This window comes from Geotrypetes seraphini, chromosome 4 (genome assembly GCF_902459505.1).
Source record: "Geotrypetes seraphini chromosome 4, aGeoSer1.1, whole genome shotgun sequence".
Taxonomy (NCBI): Eukaryota; Metazoa; Chordata; class Amphibia; order Gymnophiona; family Dermophiidae; genus Geotrypetes; species Geotrypetes seraphini.
Window position 1 is genome coordinate 59,168,532 of NC_047087.1, and position 26,225 is coordinate 59,194,756.

A 26,225-nucleotide genomic window follows, 5' to 3' on the forward strand; every position below is an offset into this window, starting at 1 on the left:
AAAGGTGTAATTAAGTTTAGTATAATCTTTCCAGTTTCCAGAAATCTGTTGAATGGCAACCCCTGTCAATATTAATAAAAGTTTATTATTATTTGCAGAAATTGGACTTTTGAATCTCTTAGATGTACCAAATAATATAGTATCATATGAAAGGGCAACATGATTTTCTAACAATGAATTAATTTGGAACCAAATTAACTTCCAAAAGGCATTTATATAGGGACAGAAAAAAATTAAATGATCTAATGTCCCAGCTTCTAAACCACAATGCCAGCATCTATTGGACCTAGAGCTATCCAACTTCTGTAAACGAACTGGGGTCCAAAAAGCTCTATGCAACAAAAAGAACCAGGTCTGCCTCATAGATGCTGATCCTTTATTCTCCAAGACCAAAAACGTGGCCATTGAGAGGCAGAAATTTGATGTCCAATCTCAATGCTCCAAATATCCCTAAGAACAGTTTTTTGTTTTTTATTCAAATACCCATACAACAATTTATACCACTGTGTGGCTTGGTGACCCAAGAAATCCGCCTGAAAGCAAAGGAATTCCAAACTATACTGAGAGTTAAGAACTAGTATAAATTTGCCCAGGAATAAGCCCACTACTTGAAGCTACTTTCAACTCCTAACTCCCACTCATCTTAAGATACCTATGTCCATCTAGCATTCTCTCTGAAAAAAACTCCTCAACCCCTCTTTGCAGATGATACCAAACTCTGCAATAGAGTAGACATTCTGGATGGTGTGAATAACATGAAGAAAGACCTAGTGAAGCTTGAAGAATAGTCTAAAATTTTGCAGCTAAAATTTAATGCTAAGAAATGCAAGGTCATGCATTTGGATTGCAAAAACCCGTGGGAACGGTACAGTTTAGGGGGTGAAGAACTAATGTGCACGACAGAAGAGCAGGAGTTGGGTGTGACTGTATGTGATGATCTAAAGGTGGACAAACAGGTTGAGCAGGTGATGGCGAAAGCTAGAAAGATGATAGGGTGCATAGGGAGAGATATGGCCAGTAGGAAAAAGGAGGTATTGATGCCCCTGTATAAGACTGGTGAAACCTCATTTAGAATATTGTGTGCAATTCTGGAGACTGCATCTTTAAAAAGATAAAAAAAGGATGGAGTAGGTTCAGAGGAAGGCTACAAATAAAGGGGAATAGTCTTTTTCATAAGGTGTGTATGGGGACAGACTTAAAGATCTCAATATGTATACTTTGGAGGAAAGGCGGGAGAGAGACGATAGAGACATTTAAATACCTATGTAGTGTAAATGCGCATGAGTTGAGTCTCATTTATTTGAAGCTCTGAAATTAGAGGGCATAGGATGAAGTTAAGAGGTGATAGGCTCAGGAGTAATCTAAGAAAATATTTTTTTTTTACAGAAAGGGTGGTAAATGCATAGAATAGTCTCCAGGGAGAAGTGGTGGAGACAGATTGTGTCTGAATTCAAGAAAGCAAGGGATTGAAACATGGGATCTCATAGGGAGAGGAAGAGATAATGGGCAGACTGGATGGGGCATTTGGCCTTCATCTGCTATCATGTTTCTATTTGTCCTGTCTGTCCTAATTAGATTACAAGCTTTTCTGAGCAGGGACCGTCTTTTACATGTTAAATGTACTGCGCTGCATACACCTCGTAGTAATAGTAGTAGTAACAGCTAATGCAAAAGGGATTGCACCTTATAATAATGTGCTGATAGTTATCACATATAAACTGTATACACAGAAGATCAATGGTGCAGTAAATGCAGCTTGAAAAAGTGTAACCAACTGCATCACATGAACTGACAGCTAATTCTTCTATCTTATAGGATAAAAACTGTTTATACTTTATTTTGATACACTGGAAGTAGCTGTGTTTGTTGGCACTGTGAAATGGGATATGTTTGAGTCAGCTTCATTACCACAGATCACTAATTATTTGTCTTCTCTGAGTGTCTCTGTCTGGTTTTGATGAAATCTTTGAAGGACTATAGGCTAAGTGATACAGGGTTACATGCTAGGAGTCATCGACTAGGAAAAGGATGTAAGTGTCATCATTGAAAATATGTTGAAACCTTCAGCTCAGTGTGTGATGGCAGCTAAGAAAGCAAACAGAATGTTAGAAATTAGCGGGAATGGAAAACAACGAGGAGAATGTTATAATGCCCTTGGATCACCTTGAATACTGTGTGCAATTCTGGTTGCTGCATCTGAGAAGGGCAACGAAAATGAAAAACGGATAAGATGACTTCTCTATGAGAACAAGCTAAAGTGGCTAGGTCTCTTCAGTCTGTAGAAGAGATGACTCAGGGGAGATATGAAAGAGGTCTATAAATAGTGAATGGAGCAGTAAGGGTAGATTTGAATTGATATTTCAAAAATACTAGGACTAGGGAGTATGTAATGAAGCTGCTAAGCAGTTGATTTAAAACAAACTGGAAAATGTATTTCTTCACTCAATAAGTAATTAAACTCTGAAATTCATTGCCAGAGAATGTGGTGCAAGCAGTTAGCTTAACAGGGTTTAAAAAAGGTTTGGATAACTTCCTAAAAGAAAAGTTCATAAGCCATTATTAAGATGGACCTGGAGAAATCCTAGGATAAACAGCATGAAATCTGTTTTACTCTTTTGGATCTTGCCAGGTACTTGTGACCTGGGTTGGCAGCTTTTGGAAACAGGATACTGGTCTTGATGGTCTATCCCATTATGGCAACTTTTATGCTCTTATGTAGGGATGCATTAGGTCCAAGACCTATATTAGTTGAAATTGTGAATGCCTCCTTTTTTATATGATCACAATCCTCCCACTTGATCACTTATAAATATGTAGTGGACCTCGGCAGCTACCCTCAGATGACTTCAATTGTCAAACTGAGATTTGTTGTAAGTCCATATTTTGACTGTACTTGAACATTTAATACAAAAACTTCCCTCTTCAGCAATCTTAAAAATGTAATCAAGTACTCATCTTTTAAATTTTGAATAAAATAACTGGGGACTTCCAACATGACATTATGTTTTGCCCAACAGCTGTTTCAAGGCTTGTGCCATTGGGCAAGCCTGAAAAAAGGCTTGTTGGAGATCCTTTTAAAAATTAAACTTAGTTTTGCTCTCCTTAATATTCTAATGGTTAGAGCAGTGGGCTGAGAAACAGGTGCAAATCCCACTGCAGCTTTTTGTAATCTAGGGCAAGTCAGGTACAAACTCAGATTATGACCCATCCAGGGAAAGAAAATACCTGTTGCTTTAATAGGTTTTGTGAAGTCAAGAAATTAAATAAATACACACATATACCGGTACATACAATTTCAAAAATTAATTTACCTAGGTAAATGAGCTATTTGAAAATGGCCTATATTCTCTGCAAGTAAAAGATGTGATGATGGATTTTTGAATTTGTATAGCTGCCAGGAATATTGTTTGCTTTGATTGCTGCAGACCTATGCCATCCCTCAGAAGTTGCTACCATAGGCGATTGCCTAGTCTTGCCTACTACTACTACTATTACACTAATAGCTGTTAGAAGCAACTTAAGCCCCTGCTGGTTATGGGCAGTAGTATGGCTTATCACTTTTTGGGTGGTCTTGGGATGTTCCCAAATGGGCCAGATCACATACATATAAATGGGGTTTATGTTTCATATTTGTTTTATGATTACGTTAGGAAGCTTTGATAATTTTTATGTTATTGTAAACTGTATGACATTTAGCCAGTATGACAATATATAAGTTTAATAAATGAAATGGAATAAATTTAATTTATTTATTTTACACATTTATATTCCACATATCCTACAATTCTATGCGGAGTACAATAAAACATCCAAAATATAAAAGATGCAAATAACAAATTACAACACTTACATACTAAATATATTACATAAAAGGAAAAAACCCCAACGACTAAAAAGATCTGACAACGCTGGAAGAGTGGGCCAAAAAGTGGCAAATGAGCTTCAACATAGGGAAATGCAAGGTCATGCATGTAGGGAAAAAGAACCCAATGTTCACTTACAAGATGGGGGGATCACCGCTAGGGGTGAGCAACCTTGAAAGAGACCTGGGAGTGATGGTAGACACAACATGAAGGCGTTGGCGCAGTGCGCCACAGCCTCAAGGAAAGCGAACAAAATGTTGGGTATTATTAAGAAAGGTATCACGACCAGGACGAAGGAAGTCATCCTGCCACTGTATCGTGCAATGGTGCGCCCGCACCTGGAGTACTGTGTCCAGTACTGGTCGCCGTACCTCAAGAAGGACATGGCGGTACTTGAGAGAGTCCAGAGAAGAGCAACTAAGCTAATAAAGGGTATGGGGGACCTCTCATATACTGACAGACTGAAAAAGCTAGGGGTTTTCTCCCTGGAAAAGCGGTGACTTAGAGGAGACATGATAGAAACCTTCAAGATCATGAAGGGCATAGAAAAAGTGGACAGGGACAGATTTTTCAAATTATGGGGAACCACAAGTACAAGGGGGCACTCAGAGAAATTGAAAGGGGAAAGGTTTATAACAAACGCCAGGAAGTTCTTTTTCACCCAGAGGGTGGTGGATACATGGAACGCGCTACCGGAGGATGTGATAAGCAGAAGCACGCTACAGGGCTTCAAAGAAGGTCTGGACAGGTACCTGGAGGACAAAGGGATTGAGGGGTACAGATAGGAGTAGAGGTAGATTATAGGGATTGGATTAGAGGTAATTTATAAAATTAGTCAGGCAATAGGCCTGATGGGCCGCCGCGGGAGCGGACCGCTGAGCAAGATGGACCTCTGGTCTGCCTCAGCGGAGGCAACTTCTTATGTTCTATCTCATCCTGCTATTGCATGACTGAGAAAAAACTGTTAGCACAACACACCCTGCTTCAATTTGGAAAGGTGTGCAAAAACAAAGCAGTTTTCTGTTTTTTCTAAACTGTAACACCTTTGAAGCCTGAGCTCCGAAGCAAGCTCATTCCAACATGTAGGGCCTCGCACAGAAAACATCACCTTACGCAAACTCGAAAGTTTAACCATGGTGAAAAAGGGCACATCAAGACATAACTTATCCTTAGAGCATAAACCCCTTAAAGGCTAATAAAGGTGCACCAACGACCGCATCATCATCATCATCATGCAGTAGCTTGAATATCAGACAGAGTGTCTTAAATTCGATACGAGCACTGATGGACAGCCGGTATAACGCCTTTAAAATCAGTGTAATATGCTCAAACCGAGACACACGTGCCACTATGTGCGCAGTGGCGTTCTGTGCAAGCTACATGGCTCTTAAAACACATTGTGGCATGCCCAAATATAAGGCATTGCAGTAATCAAGAACAAGATTTACTATCATCACTACTGTGGTTTTAAATGAAATCAAAGACAGTTATAATATTAAAAAATACCTGGTAATCTTTATTTATTTTATGTTGTATTATTAACATATTTCGTGTCTTTTCAAGTTCTTGTACTGTTTCTGCATGTGTTGCTTGTAGCTCCCGCATTGATTGATTCAAATCTTTATTAATGTCATCTTCTATTTTTTCTAGAAATGTAAGATCTCCATTCTTTTGCTGCTTTCGCACCTACAATAAAAAGAAATTTGCTTTTTTTAAAGAGCAAGTTTTCAGAACAATCAAGAGACTTATTTATTTGTATTGTTAACAATAACATGAATAAGATGATCTGTACATAGAAACATAGAAATAGACGGCAGATAAGGGCCATGGCCCATCTAGTCTGCTCACCCCAATGACCCTCCCCTACCTTTCTCTATGAATAGATCCCACGTGTCTATCCCATTTGGCCTTAAAATCAAGCACGCTGCTGGCCTCAATAACCTGAAGTGGAAGACTATTCCAGCAATCAACCACCCTTTCAGTGAAAAAGAATTTCCTGGTGTCCCCGTGCAGTTTCCTGCCCCTGATTTTCCACGGATGCCCGCTTGTTGCCGCGGGACCCTTGAAAAAGAAGATATCTTCTTCCACCTTGATGCGGCCCGTGAGATACTTGAATATCTCGATCATGTCACCCCTCTCTCTGCGTTCCTCGAGTGAGTACAGCTGCAACTTATCCAGCCATTCCTTGTACGGGAGATCCTTGAGTCCCGAGACCATCCGGGTGGCCATTCCCTGGACCGACTCCAACCTCAGCACATCCTTACTGTAATGCGGCCTCCAGAATTGCACACAGTATTCCAGGTGGGGCCTCACCATGGATCTATACAATGGCATAATGACTTCACGCTTATGGCTGACGAAACTCCTGCGTATGCAACCTATGATTTGCCTTGCCTTGGATGAAGCTTGCTCCACTTGATTGGCAGTCTTCATGTTCTCACTGACGATCACCCCTAAGTCTCGTTCTGCTTCAGTTCTTATTAGGATCTCGCCATTAAGGGTGTAAGTCTTGCATGGATTTTGGCTGTCCAGGTGCAAGATTTTGCATTTTTTGGCATTGAAGCTGAGTTACCAGGACCTAGACCAGCGCTCCAGTAGTAGTAGGTCGTGCATCATGTTGTTGGACATTGAATTTATGTCTGTTGTGCTTTTGCCCACTACATTGCTTAGTTTGGCGCATCAGCGAATAATGTTATTTTACCTCGCAGCCCTTCTGCCAAGTCTCTTATAAAGATGTTGAATAGGATTGGGCCCAGGACCGAGCCCTGCGGCACTCCACTGATTACCTCCGTCATTTCGGAGAGGGTGCCATTCACCACTACCCTCTGAAGCCTACCTCCAAGCCAGTTCCCAACCCATTTCGTCAATGTGTCGCCCAATCCTATAGAACTCATCTTACTCAGCAACCTGCGGTGTGGTACGCTATCGAATGCTTTACTGAAGTCCAGGTATACGATGTCCAGTGACTCCCCAAAATCCAGCTTCCTCGCCACCTAGTCAAAGAAGCTGATCAGGTTGGATTGGCAGGATTCTCCTCGTTCAGGATCATATCCAATTGGCGTTTGATTAGAGTTTCCATTAGTTTGCACACTATTGATGTGAGACTCACCGGTCTGTAGTTTGCCGCTTCTGTCTTGGAGCCTTTCTTGTGGAGTGGAATGACGTTAGCCATCTTCCAGTCCAACGGGACGTTACCCGTACTAAGGGAGAGATTGAAGAGCGCGGATAGTGGTTCCGCCAAGACATCACACAACTCCCTGAGCACCCTGGGGTGTAGGTTGTCAGGCCCCATTGCCTTGTTAACCTTAAGCTTTGACAGCTCGCAGTAGACACCACTGGGTGTAAACTCGAAATTACTAAACAGGTCATCTGTGTCAACCCTTGTCTGTAGCTGAGGGCCGAAACCTGGCACCTCGCGGGTGAAGACTGAGCAGAAGTATTCATTTAACATTGGGCTTTTTCCGAGTCTGCTTCTACATAGTCTCCGTCTGGTTTCCTAAGACGTATTATCCCGCCTGAGTTCTTATTTCTGTCACTGATATACCTGAAGAAGGATTTATCTCCTTTCTGGATGTTCTTCACTAGAGACTCCTCCATGCGGAATTTGGCCTCCCTAACTGCTGTTCTGACGGCTTTTGACTTGGCCAGATAGACTTCCCTAGAGTCCTCTTTCCCTGATTGTTTGTAAGAGATGAATGCTTTTTTCTTCTCCTTGATGAGGGCCGAAATCTCCCCAGAGAACCACTGTGGCTTATTGTTCCTTCGCCGTTTACTTACTGATTTAACATAGTGGTTTGTTGCTTCTTGTATGGTGGCTTTCAAAGTCGACCACATTTCTTCCACGTTATCGGTTTCTGCTTGGCTTTGTAGCGCCTGGTGAACGAAGTCTCCCATTTCTTTGAAGTTTGTGTCCTTGAATTTGAGGACCTTGGTCAGTGTGGTAGATTTAGTGAAACCTTTCCTGAGATTGAACCATACCATGTTGTGGTCACTGGAGGCCAATGTGTCGCCCACCGAGACCTCTGTGACACTTTCTCCATTGGTAAGTATCAGGTCCAGTATTGCCTGATCCCTTGTTGGTTCCAACACCAGTTGCCTGAGTCTTGCTGCCGGAAGCAGAGGAAAGCGTGTCCCAATCCACATCAGGCATGTTGAAGTCACCTAACAATACTGTGTTCCCACGCAAGGTGATATTCTCTATATCTCCGATTAATTCCATATCTAGGTCATCCTGTTGTCTTGGGGGTCTGTATATTACGCCAAGATACAGGTATTTGTCCTTCCCTCTGGCCAAATTTACCCAAAGGGATTCCCCAGTGTAGTGGACATCTGTGATTCTGGTGACCTTAATGTCATCTTTAGTATATAATGCTACACCTCCTCCCATTTTGCCCTCCCTGTCCGGCGAAGCAAGTTGTAACCCGGTATGACCATGTCCCACCCGTGGGAGTCCATGAGCCAGGTCTCAGATATCGCCACCACATCCAGGTCGGCATTCCTCATTTCTGTTTCTAATTCTAGGATCTTGTTTCCCAGACTGTGGGTGTTTATGTACATAGCCCTCTATGTTGTATGTTTGTTACATCTCAGTGGGGATGTTCCCGCTAGAGCTACTTGGACACCTTTAGCATTATTCGCATGTTTTGTACTTTCTCTAGACCCAGAGTTACAACGTGCACCTATCCCAGACTCCCCAGACCCAGAACTACAGTGTGTTCCTATCCCAGACTCCCAGTGCTGTCTAATTATGGTAATACAATAATTACAGACTATTTCAAAGCCTAGTAGAGCTGCACAGAGGTGGTTTAAATAGTTTGGGGGAGTAGGCTAGTGAACCATAGAGAGGAGAACCCAGGCCCAAAGCCACTCTAACCACTACATTCATGGTGGAACATGTGAGCCCACCTAAACCCCCCCAAATCCCACTCTACTGCCATATAGGTGCCACCTACAGCCATAAGGGCTATTGGGGTTGTAGAAAGGTGGGTATAGTGGGTTTTGGGGGGCTCACCATGACTTATAAGGGAGTTGTGGTGAGATGTATAAGTAGCACCCTTTTTGTGAAGTTCACAGCAGTGCCTTGTAAGATGCCCCATTGCTCTGTTGCCATGTTTGGGTGGCCATTCCATCACAATGCTTGCCCTTCCCATGTCCAAAAAGTCTTGTTCTGGACGTTTTAGACTTGGATGAATATTTGGACAAGAACATGGTATAAAGATAGATGTACTGGCTGTCTGGACGATCAAATGCCTGGACGTACAGAGAGATTATTTTCGAGAAAAAATCTTTTGGACATACTTTTCGAGAATGCACCTTTTCAGGCTGCTGACTTTGGGCAACTAGCACCCTACGTCTAAATCACCTTGGATGTTTCTTTTGATTATGCCCCTCCATGTGGTTAGCAAAATAAATCATGTCATCAGAGCAAGAGAGCAGGGGTTGGGAAGAAGGAGGGACCCCTCGTTGTGAATTAACAGAAAGGTGTAAAGAGGATCATGGTGCCTTGATCCTAGATAAATTTACTACTTCTACTATTTATTATTTCTATAACGCTCCAAAAGACATGCACCATTGTACATTAAGTTTGAGTAGAGTCTTCCATATAAGAAGGTTTAGACTAGAGGGAAAGTGAAAAGTAAATTGCTCCCCCAGTGAAGAAGGAAATAATCTGGAGCCATGCAATCTGGGACAAAGTGTTAGGAACAAAATTGAGGGAGCTTTCTATTCAGGGGAGAAGCAAACAGGTCTAATTGTGAGAGATGATTATATTTAAGACAGATGTGCTGAGGGACCACCTGTGAGGCTGAAGAAGTCTGCTCAGGTTGTCTGCTTGAACATTCTTCTTGCCTGCTAGATAACTGCTCTGATATATATTCCTCAAGATTATTTGCAAAGATGGAGAGTGCTCCTCAGTGCACTGATGCCTGCTATGCATTCAGGATGCCAACGCATGTTTCTTAGGTTTCTTATGTAAAGTGTCCCTCGATGCATAAAGCATGGATGAAGAGGTCGGGGAGTTCTATCATTGAAGAACGCATAATGCCTGGCATTCCAAGTGTAGTGTGAGTGGCTCGTGTTGATGCAGATGTTGGGACCAGAATCTTCTGCCATGCTCCATGTCAATGCTGATGCAGTTCTAAAAGGTTTATAACACTGGATTCTGTGGGCATTAAGTTTTTTCATCTGCAAATACGAGAAGAGTTTACAATGGAAGTCTTGATCCTCAGGACCAAGTCACTGAACACAACAATTAAAGGGGTCAGAGCCTGAAATGGTCCTATTGGATCAAGCACATTTTTGAAAGTCACTCAGCACCCTCTGATATGGAGGGAAAAAACAGCTGATGCAAAGTCAAAGGGCTCAAAGGCCGTAGATAATTTGTCCATGCACAGTGTAGCGCTTAGCCTTTAGTTGTGTGGCAGCCACAAGGTCAGAAACATGGACACTCCATTACAAGATTGCAACATCGAAAAAAAATGTGCAGCAATAGAAATTCACTGCTGGATACTGACTCAGTATGGAAACAGTGCAATGAATCAATGAAAGTGGGTAAAAAGGTTTAAAGTGGGAAGAACAGGTGTAACTGACAGTCTGGTCGCCCATCAATATCGCACACCCAAGAATACATTACTGACAGATAACGGTGTTTCAAATGGCTGCAAACTTGGATATTGGCTATGAACCTGCATTTGCCATAATGCATGATGACTTAGGATACAGGAAAGCCTGTGAAATTATGGGTTCCCAAACAACTTACTGATTGGCACAAGCAACAGCATGTGGAGGTTGCAACCCAGTCCCTAAGACGATATGAAGAAGATCTAAATATTCTGGAGAGAATTGTTACCGGTGATGAGACATGGGTGCATCACTATGAACCAAGGAGCAAAAGAGAAAGCATAGAGTGGAGACATCCGTATCCCCAGCAAAGAAGAAATACAAACGTCAGCCCTCCTCTAAGAAAATTGTATTAACCTTCTTTTGGGACATAAAGAAGCCTATTCTGGTGCATTTCCAAGTGCACTGGCAAATAGTGAGCAGTAAAAATTAATGTGCACTGCTGCGAAATGAACTTAAACCTGCAACTCTGTCGTCATATAGAGCATCTGCCACATAATCCACCACTTCCAGCACCAGCTGGGGGCAGACATGAGGTTGCCACTGCAGCTTTGATCCACAAAGATAGCGCTTCAAATTGCCTCTTAAAAACCATGTCCATCTTGCGATCTTGAAGATACTTTAACATCAGTCTTCCCTCATTTGGGAGGGAGGTATGTTTAGTCACTTGAGCCACTGTGGAATCCACTTCAATTGACTAAACAACTGCTGAAACTCCAGAGCCCTAGGGTAAAGTTTGGATATGGTTTTTGCCACCCTCATGGAGCCTTCTGAAGTCTCCCATTGCTCAGTGACCAGCAAGGTGATATCCGGAAGTGCAGGAAAAAAAGGTGGTCTGAGCATCTATGGCACTCATGACCGTGAACTGTGAAGTGGATGGCTGCTGGGGCTCCCACTTCAACTCCTGAGCACATCCATAAGAATATTTGGGATGGAAGCCAACTTAAAAAGCCTCCATACCAATGAATCTTCTTCCTGGGTGAGAGCAACTATTGGTTTTTGACTCCTGGTCCCTGACAGGAAAGCAGAATTCTCCGGGAAAGCAACTGAGCCCTGAGACAATAAAGGCATGGAGTTCTGACCTCCAATCTTCCCAGTCCTGCTCTGCTTGATCACTTAGGATGGGAGCCGGCTTTCTCTGTGGCAGGGAGACCTCCGGACGAAGGATCTTTCCCTGGTCCAATGCTGGTATTCCCCCAGACAGCGCTGTGCATCCCGGATCCATAAAATAGCTTTACACAGGAGATTTACAAACTCTGGGGTAAATCCTTCAACAAGTGGCCCCATAGACCCCTGCATAACCTCACTTGGGCTCTGCAGCACCCACGCACTTGCATTACATGCCTTCACAGTTTGTGGTTTCCAGAAGGGATTTTCCCCCTACCACTTGGACCCCTTGAGGGTCCCCAGCCCTAGGGAACTCAGAGGAGGCTGAGCATGAGGCTTCTGAACCTCCTTTGCATGCCCCACGGCACATAGACGCTCCTCAGCTGACCATCCAGTGCAAAACTGGCATGATAAGGGCAGAACAGCCTGAGGAATCCATCCCAGTTGATTTTGAGCTAAATCGAGGGATTTTGAGGCAGATGGAAGCTTTCAAAAAAAGACTGTTTAAAATCCAAGATGGCTTCCACCAGCGAATTTGTGCCAAAAATAGTCCATGGGGGCTCCCCTGAAGTTCAAAAAATCTCAGGGAAAGGGTTTTGGAGAAGGGGGACTTTAGCAGGAACCCTTAAATATAACTTTTTCTGCCCCCCCCCTGATTTTCCCCATATGGAATAATGGGCTGTATTCACTGTGCTTTTCTGGTGCCTGCCTATATCAGCTTTGCTTCAGCCTGACTGGAGACTTTCTTCCTCAAATCCTTGTTGGAATTAATCCACAACTGGAGATCTTTAGGTTGCCAGTTGGACAAACACTGATAGAGGACTCCACCCCCACAGATCCTCATGGTGCAATTGGGGGGTGGGGCGATTAAAACACAGCTGACTCCCTGAAACCCAAGGTGAATCACACAGGGGCCTGGGGTCCCAGTCTGCACTCAAGCCTCTAATAAATCAAAAGGCGAGCTGGCTCTCAGAGGAATGGACCCTGAGCCTCGAAGAAATCCAAAGCAGGCTGCTCATCAGATAAACCTGGGGGTAGCCCTGTGAGCTACAGTCCACCCTTGAGGAGTCTGCATCCTAGGCAGAGTAGCCCCCAAAACAGGATCCTCTGGGAACCGAAGCCTCACAAAACCAAAGAAAAATACTCACAAATAATAAAAACCAAACAAAGCAGATTAGAACACACCTTCTCAGTTCGCTTGCAGAAGGAAAAACTGAAGAGGGCACTATATACTCTACAGGTGAAGGAAGAGGAGTTGAAAGATGTGATTGATATCCTTATGCAAACAGTTCATGAGCATGGCTTGATCACCTAATGCACAGATTCTTGTGTTTATGTAACAGAATTGGCCATTGTCTGCTTTCATAAACACTGAAATATGTGTAAGAAAGCAGGGTTAGCTTCTCACAGACGAACATGTATAATGTTTCCATAAAAGCAAGCCCTATGTTGAAGATACAGGAGTTTATGTTATAGTAAGTGTGCTTATGGTGGTGGTGGTGGGTGATTTTTTAAATATTTTTTTTTACCAGAGTATGTGTTTTCTTTCACCTTCTGATTTGAATATTGAGTATGTTTAGAAATTTCCCCCTGAAGCAGGTGGATAAGCAAAACAGGGGCCCTTATCAAAAATATTTATTCAAAAATGATTCAGCTTTGCATAAGCTGCTTATTGATAGAAGATGTTTGATTATGGTGTTGTGGTATAAAGATCTCCAGCTCTTCTAATAAAGTTAAACACAAGGATTTTTAAAATATAAGACAATCAGAGTATAAGGCGAGGTATCCTTTTTCCCCCCCAAAAGAAGGAAATAAAGGTTGACTTGAATATAAGATGGGGGGAGCGGGTAATATTCATGTGCCCTGCCCCCCTCCCTCCCCTGCCAGGCTCTTTACCCATTCCCCCCCCCGCTCTCTCCCTGCCAGGCTCTGCACCCTGTCTCCCTTCCCTCCCTGCTAGGCTCTGCACCCAGCCCTCCTTCCTGCCTTGTATCCTGTCTCCTCTCTCTCCCGATGTCACACAAGCCTCCACTGGGCCTGCCGTATTACCTGGTGTCCCGGCTGACACTGTCAATTTTTTTTACCGCCCTCCTGCCTCCCCCCCAATTACCTTTCTGAATCGCTGGTGGTCCAGCGGTGTACTGGGCAGGAATGAGCTTTCCATGCTCCTGCCCTGTGCTTAGCCCCTCTCTGAATGGCCACCTCGAGTTCTCGCAGCCCACCGGTGTACCGGGCATGAGTGAGCTTTTTGTGCTCCTGCCCGGCTGAGCTGTTCCCTGAATGGCTGCCACCAGTTCTCACGAGTCCCGGCCCACCAGGTCATATGGCAGGCTGGCAGAGGCCTGCAACAAGTCCGGGGGTGGGGGTGTTGACTCAAATATAATACGAGACTCCCATTTTTGGGCCCCAAAATCTTCTTATATTCGAGTATATACAATAATGGAATGACTGAATTTATATAAGCATGTGGCTAGTGTGGACTGATGGTTTATTAATGCAGCATTGTTAATTAAATTGATGGACAGTAAATTAATTAATATGGAGTTTCTTTAATGACCTTTGATGGTGATTTTTCCTAGGGAAGCCTAATTCAGGCTCTTGGATACTTGTATTTTTCAAGAGGTCTTTTTCTTGACTCTTTTTTTTCTGGAGTCTACCTTGTGTTCATGTAAGTGGGAAGCTTTTGAATGATTTGGAAGATACAGGAGTGTCATCATAGAGAGAAACAAAAAAAACCTATTTTTCTAACTTACCTTGATAAGCATCAGGGCTTCACTAAGTTCTGCCATATCAATATCACTCTCCTGAGGTGGAAAGAGTCAAAGAAAAAAAGATTTAGCAAATCAGAATTAAGTAACAAAAATCCAAATAAAACGGTACAACTGCTCTAAGGATAATCTTTGATATTAGGAACAAAAAAAACACATGTTCTCTTAGGTTTTCGCAGCTGGCATCATGATTGTTATTGTTGTCTGGGTCCCGCTGTGACATTTCCATATGATGGCTGAAACATTGGTTCTACCTACCCAGACATAGTGAGACGTGGACAACTGCAACAATAAAAAAAATGTTTGGCCATAGCACTACATGGGATTTACCCCATGACCTGAACAAAGAATATTTTTCTTTGGACACTTTGCAAATCAGAAAAAGGTTACCTTGGTGAAAAATGTCATGCGGTTTTTTAATTCATCTAATTGCTGCTTATGTTCCAGATAGCGCAACTGCAAGTCTTTGTTTTCTTGACTTAGCTTCTCATTTTGATCTTTAAAAGGGAAAATAGAAAAATAAAACATCAAAACAAATTCTTAGAACCTAAATTATGAATACTGTCCATAATGCTTTTTCTGAACACTGTTAAAACTGCTTGAATTTGGGATTACCTGAAAATCTTCTTTCATTCTCATTTTTCTCTTTCTTATTTAGGGTATCTCTTCCAAAGGTGCCCTTTTATTAAGGCATACTAACCGATTTAGCGCGTGCTAAATGCTGAGGCACCCATAGAATATAATGGATGCCGTAGCATTTACCGCGATAATCTTTAGTGCACACTAAATTGGTTAGCAAACCCTAATAAAAGGACACCAAAGTTTTTAACAAAAATAAACCAGATTGCTTCCTCAAAATGTTATTATTAAAATATCATCAAGAACCTTTAGCTCTGCTCTTGCTTTTAATATGATAATTGTTAATTTTTAATGTATCAGTTACTCATATATTTCAGGTACCTTTGTCTCTTAGGAAGCAATTTTATTACCTATGTGCTCACATTTACATGCATGTAAATATTTAGGGGTCCTTTTATCAAGCTGCGGTAGGGGTTTAACGCGCGTTAAACCGCCTGCCGCACTATCCGCTAACGCCTGCATTGAGCAGGCATTAGTTTTTTAGCCAGCTGCAGGGGTTGGAGCATGATGAAATGTCCGACGCGCTAACCCCGCTAGTGCAGCTTGATAAAAGGACCCCTTAGATTACTAACATATAAATGTGCATGCTGCCTGTGTGCTAGTCTGCAAATACCCATTTAACTGCAGTAGAAAAAGGAGCACACCAATAAAAGACAATACATGTGGAGGGGCATAATCAAAAAAAGCATCTAAGTCCCCTTTTGGCCTAAGTCCCTAAACGTTCAACCCCGAAGCAGGGAAAGTGTCCATAACCAAAACAAACATCCATGTTTTGATTATGGCCTTCCTCTGCCTAAACGCCCAATATCCACTACGTCTAAAAGTACCCCCACGGCAGGCCTACACTTTTTAGCCATAATGAAACAAAAACATGCCTAGGCCACAAACGTCCAACAGAAGGGCTTTTAGGCGAAGGAGGAGCCAGTCCTTCGCCTAAAAGCTGAATTCTGTAACCGGTGTCTGTCAAAAACAACACCAGTTACAGAATCCCCTCCCCACAACGATCCAGGCAGGAGGGTGCCCAAGCCCTCCTGCCATGTTAAACCGTGACACCCCCCCTCCCGACAACATCGGGGCAAGAGGGAGCTCAAGCCCTCTTGTCCCGCCGACTCCCCGACACGATCGGGGCAAGAGGGAGCCCAAACCCTCTTGCCCCCCGACAATATCGGGCCAGGAGGGAGCCCAAGCCCTCCTGGCCCTGGCGACCCCCCCCCCGCTAGTTGTTCGGGCCAGGAGGGAGCCCAAGTCCTCCTGGCCCTGGCGACCCCCCCCCCCCGCTAGTTGTTCGGGCCAGGAGGGAGCCCAAGTCCTCCTGGCCCTGGCGACCCCCCCGCAAGTTGTTCGGGCCAGGAGGGAGCCCAAACCCTCCTGGCCACGGCGACCCCCTACCCCCACCCCGCACTAAATTACGGGCAGGAGGGATCCCAGGCCCTCCTGCCCTCGACGCAAACCCCCCTCCCCCCAACGACCGTCCCCCCCAAGAACCTCCGACCGCCCCCCCAGGCGACCCGCGACCCCCCTGGCTGACCCCCACGACACCTCCACCCCCCTTCCCCGTACCTTTGTTTAATTGGCCGGACGGGAGCCAAACCCGCCTGTCTGGCAGGCAGCCAACGACGGAATGAGGCCGGATTGGCCCATCCGTCCCAAAGCCTCGCCTACTGGTGGGGCCTAAGGTGCCTGGGCCAATCAGAATAGGCCCGGGGGCCTGAGGCACATGGGCCCAACCCGACCATGTGCCCAAGGCCCCGCCCCCAGGAGGGGCCTAAGGCTCCCAGGCCTATTCTGATTGGCCCAGGCGCCTTAGGCCTCACCAGTAGGTGGGGCTATGGGACAGATGGGCCAATCCGGCCTCATTCCGTCGTTGGCTGCCTGACGGAAAGGCGGGTTTGGCTCCCGTCTGTCCGGCCAACTAAACAAAGGTACGGTGAAGGGGGTGGGGATGTCGTGGGGGTCGGCCAGGGGGGTCGCGGGTCGGCTGGGGGGGGTGGTCGGAGGATCTTGGGGGGGTGGTCGTTGGGGGGGAGGGGGGGTTTGCGTTGAGGGCAGGAGGGCCTGGGATCCCTCCTGCCCGTGATGTAGTGCGGGGTGGGAGTAGGGGGTAGCCGTGGCCAGGAGGGTTTGGGCTCCCTCCTGGCCCGATGTTATTGGGGGGGGGGGGGCAGGATCGGCTGGGCCAGGAGGGTTTGGGCTCCCTCCTGGCCCGAACAACTAGCAGGGGGGTGGGGGGGAGGTCGCCAGGGCCAGGAGGGCTTGGGCTCCCTCCTGGCCCCATATTGTCGGGGAGTTGGCGGGGTAAGAGGGCTTGGGCTCCCTCTTGCCCCGATCGTGTCGGGGAGTCAGCGGGCAAGAGGGCTTGAGCTCCCTCTTGCCCCGATCATGTCGGGGGTGCTGCGGTTGGCTGGGGCAAGAGGGCTTGAGCTCCCTCTTGCTCCGATGTTGTGTGGGTGGGGGGGGAGTGATGCATCGCGGCAGGAGAGATGCCTCATCTCCCCTTCCGCGATGCCATCACTCCTCTTCCCGAACTGCCGCGGGTCGCGGCAGTTTGGGTAGAAGAGTGATGGCATTGCGGTAAGGGAGATGAGGCATCTCTCCTGCCGCAATGGTTAGGTTGCTGGGCCGCTGAACTGAAGGCGCCAGCGGCCATCAGCTCAGCGGTCCCTTTTTCGGCACTTAGACCTGGTTTTATTTCGTCTAAGTGAAAAAGGTCTAAGTGCCGACTAAACTGTATTGGTTATACCTGTTGTACGGCTAGGTGTAAGTTGGCCCACCTCCCGCCCTTTCCCCTCTTCTAAACACGCCTCTTTTCTCTCTGTGCGTTTAGAGGCAGGGGAAAGGTCTAAGCTGTTTTTAGATACGTCTAAAAACCAGCTTTGGTTATGGGTACTTGGACGATCAGGCTTTTTGATCGTCCAAGTAGCCATTTAGGACACTTTTTAGCCTTTTTTTTTTTTATTATTACCCCCATACTGTTTATAATCTGCAAGATGTCATATTACCTTCAGAAGGGCTGAATCAAAGGTAAAAGTTCTCAGGGACCCAGAGAAAAATGAACTCCACCCAGCAAATGTAGATACCTGTACTGTATGTATAAGATATCAGAACATTCCCAAGATTGTATAAATAGAAGCTAACGCTTACCCCTCTTTAGCTTTAGAACAGCAATCCATTCATACATTATGGTCTGGTAGAAGCTAATTCTTTTTTCTTTCACTTTAAGAAGCTTGAACTCCTGATGCAGCCCTTGTTAGTACTTTAATATAACTTTCCTGTGATTTTAAACATGCAATGTCACAAGAAACACATGCTTCATAAATACCAAAAATATCTGCACAACCATCAACTAAAAAATAAAAATAAATATAATTTATGTGCAAAGTGCTCAGATCCGCAAACCTATATGCTTTAATAATATAAGCAGAGGTCGCTGCCTGGGACCATCATCACACCATTACAGTTCCAGTTTGCCTTCATCAAACAGCAGATTAACACTCAGTATCACTTACATAAATTTGATTTCAACTTAGCTGATAGACAAGGCAGATCTTCAATCCTGCTTCCTGCTGCTTAAATCAAATAAACTACTGTGTAATCCCAAACATAAGCTTTGCCCCCAAACCCTCAACTTTCGCAAAAGCACATCATCAGGAGGGTGTGTACTGTGTTTTGCATGGTGCAGTGCTCCTCCTTGCTCTAAGTCAGGGGTGTCAAACTCAATCACATAAGGGGCTGAAATCTAAAACACAGGCTAAATCACAGACCAAATTTTTATTAAGATATTTAGTAGAAGTATAGGTTTACAATCTCTCCAACCCCATGCTGGCTCTGTGGTGTAAACAAAATAAATAAAAAAAGACTTTTTCTCTTTTTTAGGCCCTAGTTCACCCTTGCTGTCTAACACCAGCTCTGACAGGGTACACATTTCAAATCTGACATATTGTAATCACAAAATAGAAAATAAAATAAAATTATTTTTTCTACCTTTTATATCTGGTCATTATTCAGAGGAAAGCAACAAGGATGATAAAGGGCATGGAGAACCTTTCATATGCTGAAAGGTTGGACAAGCTGGGGCTCTTCACCCTGGAAAAGTGGAGACTTAGAGGGGACATGATAGAGACTTATAAAATCATGAAAGGCATAGAGAAGGTGGAGAGAGACAGATTCTTCAGACTAGCGGGGACAACAAAACCAAGAGGTCATCCAGAAAAATTGAGAGGAGACAGATTCAAAACGAATGCTAGGAAGTTCTTCTTCACTCATAGGGTGGTGGACACCTGGAATGCACTTCCAGGAGAGGTGATAGGACAGAGTACAATACTGGGGTTCAAAAAGGGACTGGATGACTTCCTGAAAGAGAAGGGGATTGCAGGGTACATAGAGGGTTACTTACAGGATATTAAATAAATAGGGTATAAACGTTTTAGGTAAGGAGCACTTACAGGTCATGGACCTGGGGGGCCGCTGTGGGAGTGGACTGCTGGGCGCGATGGTCCCCTGGTCTGACCCAGCAGGGGCAATGCTTATGTTCTTATGTTAAATCATGTTGGTCCCAGGCTCTGATTTCTGCTTGTCTTCTGATAACTCGCTTGCCAGGGTCTCCTGCCCATTTGTCGTTTTCTTCTCTCTCGGTGCTAACCATCCATCTTCCATCTCTGTCCTCCCCTTCTTCTTTTTTTTTTAATTATTTATTCATTTTCAAAATTACATTAAGTGTTAAATATATTCATTCACATTAACAATAAATATATCACTTACAAACAATCATTGATACATTTCATAAATTCTTAACCCTCCCCCTTTCTCATCCCTCCCACCCATATATTCCAGTATCCTATATAACATATAATAACAAAATTCCCCCACCCTACATCTTAAGTTGATAAATATAAGGGAAACAATTTCAAATTAATCTTTACAATACTTTGTTAATGGTTGCCACATATCCTGAAACTTCTTAAAATAACCCCTTTGAAATGCAATAAACCTTTCCATTTTATAGATATGGCATAAAGAATTCCACCAGAAGTTGTAATTTAATCTCCTCCAATCCTTCCAATTATATGCAATTTGCTGAATGGCAACACCAGTCATTATAAGCAATAACTTATTATTATTTGTAGAAATCTGACTTTTTTTCCTCATTGCCATACCAAATATCACAGTATCATAAGATAATGCCACTGGGTTATCTAATAAATTATTAATTTGGTCCCAAATTGATTTCCAAAAATTCATAATACATGGGCAATGAAACAATAAATGATCTAAAGTTCCTACTTCCTGATGACAATGGCAACATCTATTAGACAAAGAACTATCTAATTTTTGTAACCTAACAGGGGTCCACAACGCTCTATGCAATAGAAAAAACCAAGTTTGTCTCATAGATGCCGACACCGTACATTTCATCCTCCAAGACCAAATTCGTGGCCATTGAGATGCAGTAATTTCATGCTTAATCTCAATGCTCCAAATATCTTTTAAACCAGTTTTTAATTTCTTTTTATTAAATCCATTTAACACTTTGTACCACTGGGCGGCTTGGTGACCCAAGAAGTCTGTCTGAAAACACAGAAACTCCATACTATAATGATTATTAAGGTTTTTCCAATCAGGGAACCCCGCCTGAATGGCATGCTTCAGTTGCAACCATCTAAAACTTTCTGAGTTTCTAAGACCAAATTTATGTTGCAACTGTGAAAATTCAAGCATAGTACCATTAGAAATAACATCATCCAATATTCATATTTCTGCTGTCATCCAATGCTTCCAGACTAGTCTCTCTCCACCAATTTGGATCTTGGAGTTTACCCATATAGACTGTTTTGTAGATTTATAAATTGGAATAGTTGTTAAGTTGCTTACATATCTCAATGTTTTCCATGTGTCTACTAGAATGCTATTATCTTTACTGTAGCTAGGCATTTTAATACTGAGTACATGGCACAAACGCAATGGAGACATGAGTTGCCATTCTAACCACAACCAGTCAGGGAGTTTTTCCATGAGATCCGGGAGGACCCAATACATACCTTGGCGTAAAATATAGGCTTGATGATACCTATAAAAATTTGGAAAATTTACCCCTCCCTCTGAAATTGACCTTTGTAAGGATACCAAAGCCACTCTAGGAGTTTTACTCAACCAAATAAATTTTAAAAGAATACTATTTAATTTTTTATAAAAGGACCCTTGAAAATATATCGGTAACATACCCATCTGATAACAAACCACAGGTAAAATCATCATTTTAATAGTTTGGACTCTCCCCCACCATGAAAGGTGTAAAGGATTCCATTGCTCACACATCTCCGTAACCTTCTGTAATAACGATTTTTCATTTATTTTCATTGTTTCATCTAATGTATTTTTAATCCAAATGCCTAAATACTTTATTCCATCTTCTTTCCAAAGAAAGGAAAAAGAATAAAATAAACCTTTTGTACAGTGAACATTAAGTGGAAGAATTTCTGATTTATTCCAATTTATCTTATAACCTGAAAATTTTCCAAAATTCTCAATTATTTCAAGAAGACAAGGAATGGTTGTCTCAGGATTTCTCAAATAGAGCAATATATCATCCGCATAAGCCGAAATCTTATATTCCCGATCTTTATGAGGAATACCCTGTATCTCCTTTGTTGTCCTCCCCTTCTGTTTCCCATCCCTCCCCTGGAGGTCTGGCATCTTTCCTTTTTTTCATCTCCATCCCGCAGCTGCAGTGATGGATCCCACCATCCCCAGATCCACCATCTATCCTTTTTTCAACTAATCTTTCATCCAGCGTCTCTCCTTCCTTCCCCACCACCTCAGGATCCACCTTCTCTTCCCAACTACCCTCCTAACCAGTATCACTATACCCCCGCCACACCATCCCTTGTGTTTAACTTCTCTCCCTTTCTGTTCCTTCCCTCCCTCCATCCCATTGTCCACCATCTCTCTTTCTTTCCTCTGTTTTTAGACTCATTATTTCTTCCCCTCCCCCTCAACCACAGTCCAGTATATGCATGTCTCTTTGGACCCCCCCTTCTCTTCATCCGTGTACTTCTACATCAGGGTTATCCCCGAAGGCCTGCATGTTTCACCCCTTCTTTCTAGCGTCCTTTGGCTTCCCAGTCTCATCTTCAAAGATAATTACAGCCGCCTGTAGAGAATATCTGGTGCTGTAGTGATCCTAGCAAGCTGCCGTTGTCTTCCGCAGCACATTCCCTTTGCCGCGGTTCTGCCCCTCCTCTGATATACGAGATCATAGCAGAGGGAACGTGATGTGGAGGCCGATGGCAACCTGCTAGGATCGCTACAGCACCAGATATCCTCTGCAGGTTGCCATAATTATCTTTGAAGATGAGATCTGGAAGCCAGAGAATGCTAGAAAGAAGGGGGAAGAGATGGTGGACAATGGGCTGGAGTAACAGAAAGGGTATTTTCTCGTGGGCCAAATTTAATTACACTGCGGGCCAGATGAGGCCTGCGGGCCTGAGTTTGACACCCCTGCCCTAAGTATTGGCTGCCACAAAATCAATCCAACCCTGGAGGAGAATGGAACACTGAAGAGACACCAATACCTAGAGCAAGGAGCACTGCACCATGCAAAACACAGTACACACCCTCCTGATAACGCGTTTGGGAAACTCGAGTCGAGGGTTAGGGGGCTTATATTTGGGATTATACAGTAGTTTATTAAATTTAAGCAGCAGGAAGCAGGATTGAAGATCTGCCTTGTCTATCAGCTAAGTTGAAATCAAATTTATATAAGGGATACTGAGTGTTAATCTGCTGTTTGACGAAAGCAAACTGGGACTGTAATGGTATGTTGATGGTCCCAGGCAGCGACCTCTGCTTATGATATTATTAAAGCACGTAGGTTTGCGAATCTGAGCACTTTACACATAAATTATATTTATTTTTTAGTTGGTGGTTGTGCAGATATTTTTGGTATTTATAAAGCCTGTGTTTCTTGTGGTAGTACTAAATTTGACCATGTCAGACAATTGTTATTTTTATTTTTAAGTGTTGCAGATAATACAAAAAGACTCAATTTCTTTTTCTGGTCTGCTCCTTTTTCTGTTATTTTGATTCCGAAGATCTCAGCTTCTTTTATTTATAATACCCACTTAACTTACATAGTACAAAAGGCATACACAGCAGAAGAGCATGGGCAAGGAAAAACAAAATGGCGGCAGCGTGTTAGCAGCCAGAAAGCTGTGTTCCGTCACGCCTTACAATCTTCATCAAGACTATACCTTTTTAGCACAGATTCCAACAATGCCCCATAGCAAGCATAAGGGCTTTCTCCGGGCAGATCCTCCCTTGCCAGGGCAAGCGTCGATGGACTGCTTCCTTACTAGCTCTCCGGCTAACATTAAAAGGGGAAGGAACCCAGCAATAACTTTGATGGAGGGAGCAACCGGAGCTTTGGGACTTGAGATCTCGCTCTCCCCCCCCCCTGGCTGCCGATTTGCCACCTAATCCGGCGGCAGAAGACATTGAGGGCGTGAGTGCCAAGGTCCTTGCGAGTCCAACACCCGTATGCAGGTAAGGCTAGTCTCAGTTAGGGCACTAGTCTTTGACCTAAGGGTTGCCGTGGGAGCGGACTGCTGGGCACGATGACCCAGCAATGGCAATTCTTATGTTCTTATGTTTAAAATTTTATGGTCGGCTTATACACGTTAAGCCTATATTGATATATACTAATTCTTTATGAGACCTCCCTACCTTTTTTTTCCTTATTGTTTCTTCATTAATATTGAGGACTATTTAAGAATTTAAAAAAATGCCTGAACGTAAAACTAAAAATTTTCCATATGTTAGCTATTTTAAGGTAAATTATGAGGAGCATAATCAAAAGGGATATCTAAGTCCATTTACGTCCATCTCGCAAGTCGTCCAAAGTAAAAAAACAGCTTAAGACACATTTTTGAAAGATACGTCCACCTTTTTTTTCGTTTCGAAAATCGTCTAATTATACATCCTGCCAATCTGATTGTCCAAGCCACTAAATCGTCTATCTTTATACCACATTTTCGTCCAACTTTCCGTCCAAGTCCAAAACGCCTAGAACAAGCTCTGTTGGACGTGGGAGGGGTCTGCAAAGTGATGAACTGAACACCCAGACATGCCACCTAAATAGTGGGGTACCTTACAGGGCACTGCTGTGAACTTCACAAAAAGGATGCCATGTCTTCTCCTCCCTACAGCTCCCTTATAGGTCATGATGAGCCCCCCAAACCACCTCCAGCATCCCCTAGACCCACTTATCTACCACCCCATAGCCCTTATGGCTGCAAGAGCAACTTATATGCCAGTATAAAAGGGTTTTGGGGGTGTATATGGTAGTGCACATGTTTAAGTATCAATGCAGTGATTACAGGGGTTAATGGGCATGGGTCCTCCTCTCTATGGGTCCCTAACCCACCCCCAAGATGACTTAAGCCGCCACTGTGCTAGACGACTAGGCTTTCCTATGCCAGGCGGCCAGGTGATGATGGTCTGCTGGCTGAATTTTAAAGTTATGATTAAAATTTTTATGGGGGTGGGGGGTTAGGTGATCACTAGGGTAGAAACATAGAAACATAGAATATGACAGCAGAAAAGGGCCGATGGCCCAAGAAGTCTGCCCACTCGAGAACCCTCCCTCCAACTAGTCTGTCTGCTCAAGGACCCTTCTTCCCTGGAGTATCTATCGATTGAGCATAACTCTGTAGTACTCCCACCTGTTTGTCCCATCAACTCTTGAAATCGAGCACGTTACTGGCCTCGACCACCTGGTGGGGAAGATCATTCCATCGATCAATCACCCGTTCAGTGAAGAAGTATTTCCTGGTGTCACCATGAAATCTTCCTCCCTTAAGTTTTAGTGGATGCCCTCTTGTCGCCGTGGGACCCTTTAGAAAAAAGATTTCCTCCTCCACTTTGATGTGGCCCATGATGTATTTAAGTGTTTCTATCATGTCCCCCCTTTCTCTGCGTTCTTCAAGAGAATATAAGCGCAGTTTGATCAGACGTTCTTCATATGGGATGCCTTTAAGTCCTGAGACCATCTTAGTGGCCATTCTCTGTATCGACTCCACTCTCTTCACATCTTTTTGATAATGTGGTCTCCAAAATTGGACACAGTACTCCAGGTGAGGTCTCACCATGGATCTGTATAACGGCAGTATTACTTCCGGCTTCCGGCTGATAAAGCTCCTTCTGATGCAACCCAGCATTTGTCTGGCCTTCGCTGAAGCTTTCTCCACCTGATTAGCAGCTTTCATATCATCCCGGATGAGAACTCCCAAGTCCCTTTCTGCTGTAGTTCTTGTTAAGTTTTCGCCGTTTAAGGTGTATGTTTTGCGTGGATTTCCACTCCCAAGGTGCATCACTTTACATTTCTTGGTATTAAAGTTTAGTTGCCAAGTACTGGACCATTTTTCCAATACAAGCAAGTCTTGTTCCATAGTGTTGGGCCTGGTTGCACTATCAGGTTCTGAGGCCCTGCTCACAACGCTGCATAGTTTAGTGTCGTCGGCAAATAGTGTAATTTTGCCTCGGAGTCCCTGAGTCAGATCCCCAACAAAGATATTGAATAGCATCGGGCCCAAGACCGAGCCCTGTGGCACTCCACTGATCACTCTCGACGTTTTTGAGGGGATACCATTTACCACCACTCTGAAATCTTCTACTAAGCCAGACCCATGCTGTCAGTGTTTCTCCTAGTCCTAGCGAGTTCATCTTATTTAATAACCTTCGCTGTGGAACACTATCGAAAGCCTTACTAAAGTACAAATACACTATGTGCAGGGATTCACCCTCATCCAGTTTTTTTGTTACCCAATCAAAGAAGCTTATCAGATTATATTGACAGGACCTTCCCATTGTAAAGCCATGCTGGTGGGGATCTCTTAATCTTTCATCATCCATGAACGCATCTAATCTGTTCTTAATCAATTTTTCCATGAGTTTACTTACTATTGATGTGAGACTCACCGGTCTATAATTTTCAGGCTCTGACCTACCTCCCTTTTTGTGGAGCGGGATAACGTTTGCAATTTTCCAGTCTAGGGGTACTTTTCCCTTGCTCAGGGAAAGATTGAAGAGCACGGCCAACGGCTCTGCCAGGACATCACTCAATTCTCGAAGTACTCTAGGGTGTAGATTGTCCGGGCCCATAGCTTTGTGAGGGGGTCTGTTTTATGTGTTTGCAGTGCTTATCTGGTGACTTTAGGTGGGTTTTTGTGACTTAGAC

General features: G+C 43.8%; 1 protein-coding gene across 2 annotated transcripts in view; it reads right to left on the reverse strand.

The window, feature by feature from the left end:
• The window catches only part of RPGRIP1L (RPGRIP1 like), a 326,668-nt gene that overhangs the window by 156,788 nt on the left and 143,655 nt on the right, over positions 1-26,225 (reverse strand). For both annotated transcript variants that reach the window (XM_033943001.1, XM_033943003.1), the window contains 3 exons: positions 14,747-14,853; positions 14,342-14,392; positions 5,370-5,549 (listed from right to left, as the gene is read on the reverse strand). In XM_033943001.1, the coding sequence (XP_033798892.1) occupies positions 5,370-5,549; positions 14,342-14,392; positions 14,747-14,853 (338 nt within the window). The remainder of the gene's footprint in view (positions 1-5,369; positions 5,550-14,341; positions 14,393-14,746; positions 14,854-26,225) is intronic.